The sequence below is a fragment of the Olea europaea genome, unplaced genomic scaffold, assembly GCF_002742605.1.
Source record: "Olea europaea var. sylvestris unplaced genomic scaffold, O_europaea_v1 scaffold13643, whole genome shotgun sequence".
Classification (NCBI taxonomy): Eukaryota; Viridiplantae; Streptophyta; class Magnoliopsida; order Lamiales; family Oleaceae; genus Olea; species Olea europaea.
Window position 1 is genome coordinate 1 of NW_019231149.1, and position 2,951 is coordinate 2,951.

The window sequence follows — 2,951 nt, forward strand, 5'->3', positions numbered from 1 at the left end:
TCTACTATCAGGGTTCTACTAGCCTACACTGTTTAGAGACGCCTTTGAGTTTGTCAAGAGGTGTGACAGATGTGAACGCACTGAAAATATCTCGAGGAGGAATGAAATGCCATTGACTAAAATTCAGGGTTCTTGAAGAAATATATTTTCACCCGATATGGTACACCACGAGCTATAATCAGTGACAGGGGCAAAACACTTCTGTAATCGCCAGTTTGAGCAGCTGTTGAACAAATATGGCATTAAACACCGTGTTGCTACCCATATCATCCCCAAACCAGCGGGCAAGTTGAAGTATCTAATCGACAGTTGAAGGGAATACTCAAGGTCGAAGTGAACTCATCTAGAAAGGACTGGTCTAAAAAGCTGGACGATATATTGTGGGCTTACAGGACAGCATTTAAGACACTGATAGGTATGTCTCCATACCGCCTAGTTTTTGGAAAAGCGTGCCATCTGCCACTAGAAATGGAGCACCGGGCATATTGGGCTATGAAACAGTTAAATATGGATTTGAGTGCCGCCGGTGACAAGCGCCTACTGCAACTTAAAGATTTAAATGAATTTATAATGGAAGCTTATGAAAATTCAAAATTCTACAAGGAACGAACCAAGAAGTGGTATGACATGCATATTCAGAGGTGAGAATTTGAAGTGGGGCAGCAAGTGCTATTGTATAATTCGAGACTCAAGCTGTTCCCAGGAAAACTACGATCACGGTGGGCAGGTCCCTACACTGTCACGAAAGTCCTACCCTATGGGGCTATACAAGTCAGCCATGAGACTAAGGGTACCTTCACTGTCAATGGGCAAAGGCTGAAACACTACTGGGGCGGTGACTTCTCCAACTAAAAGTCCATCGTTCAACTCAGGATGTCAGAATAAAGCAGCTACAGAAAAGTCGAGCTATCGACTATAACCTAGCGCTAGTGGGAGGTAACCCATTGTATCATTTTCATTACTTTTAATTTTTGCATTAGTTTAGAAATTTTTAATTTTCACGTTTGATTTTTTTTTTAGATATCAATCATCCATGTATGTCAATAGAATCTAAGCACCGTTCACAGGAATTCCTAGGTATAGAGCATATCTTCGGTAAGCTTGAAGTGGTTTTGGGTGATTGAGGGTATAATTCACGCATTTCAAGACAAAAGGTCATTTTCAAAAATTTAAAGAGCCAATCTGTGATTGAGAGTTCAAAGTGGTATTGCACTAAGTTAAAACCCACACGCGCACCAAGATGTGTAAAAATCTGACTTTGAAAAGTTTGGAGTGTTGAAAGATCGGGTCAAAGTGTTAATTGAAAATCAAAGTTGGTCGAGGTCATGTTCTTGGGGGAAAATCAAATTTTTTTTACTTTATTTTGTTTTGCTCTATTTTATTTATTAATGGCAATATATATAGATAAGAGGGACGTTTAGTCTATGCGGCCGTATAGACTAAACATCTATGCAGCCGCATAGATGCGGCCAATTTTGGCCCTAACCTTTATCTCTATGCGACCGCATAGAGATACTCTATGTGGTCGCATAGAGTAATGATGAAAAAAATAATTTAAAACATCAGTTTTTAAATTCTTCATTGATGATCTCCTATCTCATCATCTCGAGTAGGGCATCATAGGTGGTGGGGTCTTGATTTTGCACGTCCCTCCAAAACAGGGTGTTCATGTTCAGGCCTCCTCTCAATGCAAATAACGTCTCAAGGTCAGTGACTTACACACAGTACGTCATCTTATTAGTGAAGCGTGATAGGAAGCTCTTTAGGGACTCCACATGTGCTTGTCTCATATCTTGGAGACGTTGGATGGGAGCCTTTCGCTCTTTGCTCACAATGAACCTCTTCAAGAAGGTGGTCTTGAATTCGGGCCAACTTCTTATGCTCTCAGGTGGTAACCTACTATACCAAATTTCAGCTGCTCTGCTAAGTGTTAAGTGGAAAGCTCTAGATTTTAGAGCTGGGGTGGCGCCCCTTAGGCTCATGTGAGTTTTGTAAGCATTCAGATGCTTCTCTGGGTCGCATCTTCCGTCATACTTTGGTATCTTGGGCGTAACGTAGCAGTTCGGGACCTGGACACTCCTTAGTTCCCTTGAGAATGGCAGGTTTTCATCATCATCGTCCAAGTCACAGGACCTCTGCTACTCATCTGAATCGTTTTCATCGGCCTCATACCTTGGTGGTTGGTGAGAGGTGATGGGACGGTTCCTAGCCTCCTCTTCCCTCCTTTGGTGCCTATTTCTAGGCGATGCAGCACGGGGGGCATTTTCATACCTTTCTTCTGGATGTTGAGGCATTGGAGGTGGGGGTTGTGGCCTTATCCAAGGTTCGCGAGACTGTTGTTGCCTAGGACTCAGTTTTGTAGTGCTGATTCTGTCAAATACACTACCTGACCTCTTATGTCTTCGCTCTTGCTCATATAGAGGTGGAAAGTTATCTTGGTTCAAAGAGACTTTGGTGGGTCGCCCAGAAGCGTAGTTGGAAGAAACATCAACTTCCACTTTCCGACCCACCCGCGAACACATGAGTGCCAACAGATGTCGGACCCACCCGCGAACACGCTAAGACACGTGGACGGTCTAAAACGGATAGATCAATGGCGTGGGAGTAGCTCAACGGCACAGGACGAGAACATTTGAAATCCAACGGGATGTTCGTAGACCGATTGTACAATAATTACCGATCGATGTTTGTAAATGTGTATCTAAATATGTATGAACTCGTTTGTGTTGCAAGATAATAAGAAGGAGAGAGTTGAGTAAAATATGATTTCTTGTATTAATTATTGCATTAGCCTTTGTATGGGGTATATGAGGGAATATTTATGGTGTCAAAAGTTAGATCGTGACCTTTGGTTCGGGGTACATGTGACCTCATCCGGTTAATTTACATGTCAAAGTATAGGCATCAGCCGCACGTAGCTTGCTATACATTTATTGATTGGCAGAGCCATC

At 42.6% G+C, this 2,951-nt stretch overlaps 1 protein-coding gene across 1 annotated transcript; it reads left to right on the forward strand.

Moving 5' to 3' along the window:
- Positions 1-281: 281 nt before the first annotated feature.
- On the forward strand, positions 282-645 carry LOC111375365 (the record flags this gene model as incomplete). The annotated part of the gene is made up of 1 exon (XM_022998165.1): positions 282-645. A coding segment is annotated over one exon (364 nt), but the record flags the coding sequence as incomplete, so codon positions are not given.
- Between the last annotated feature and the right edge of the window lie 2,306 nt (positions 646-2,951).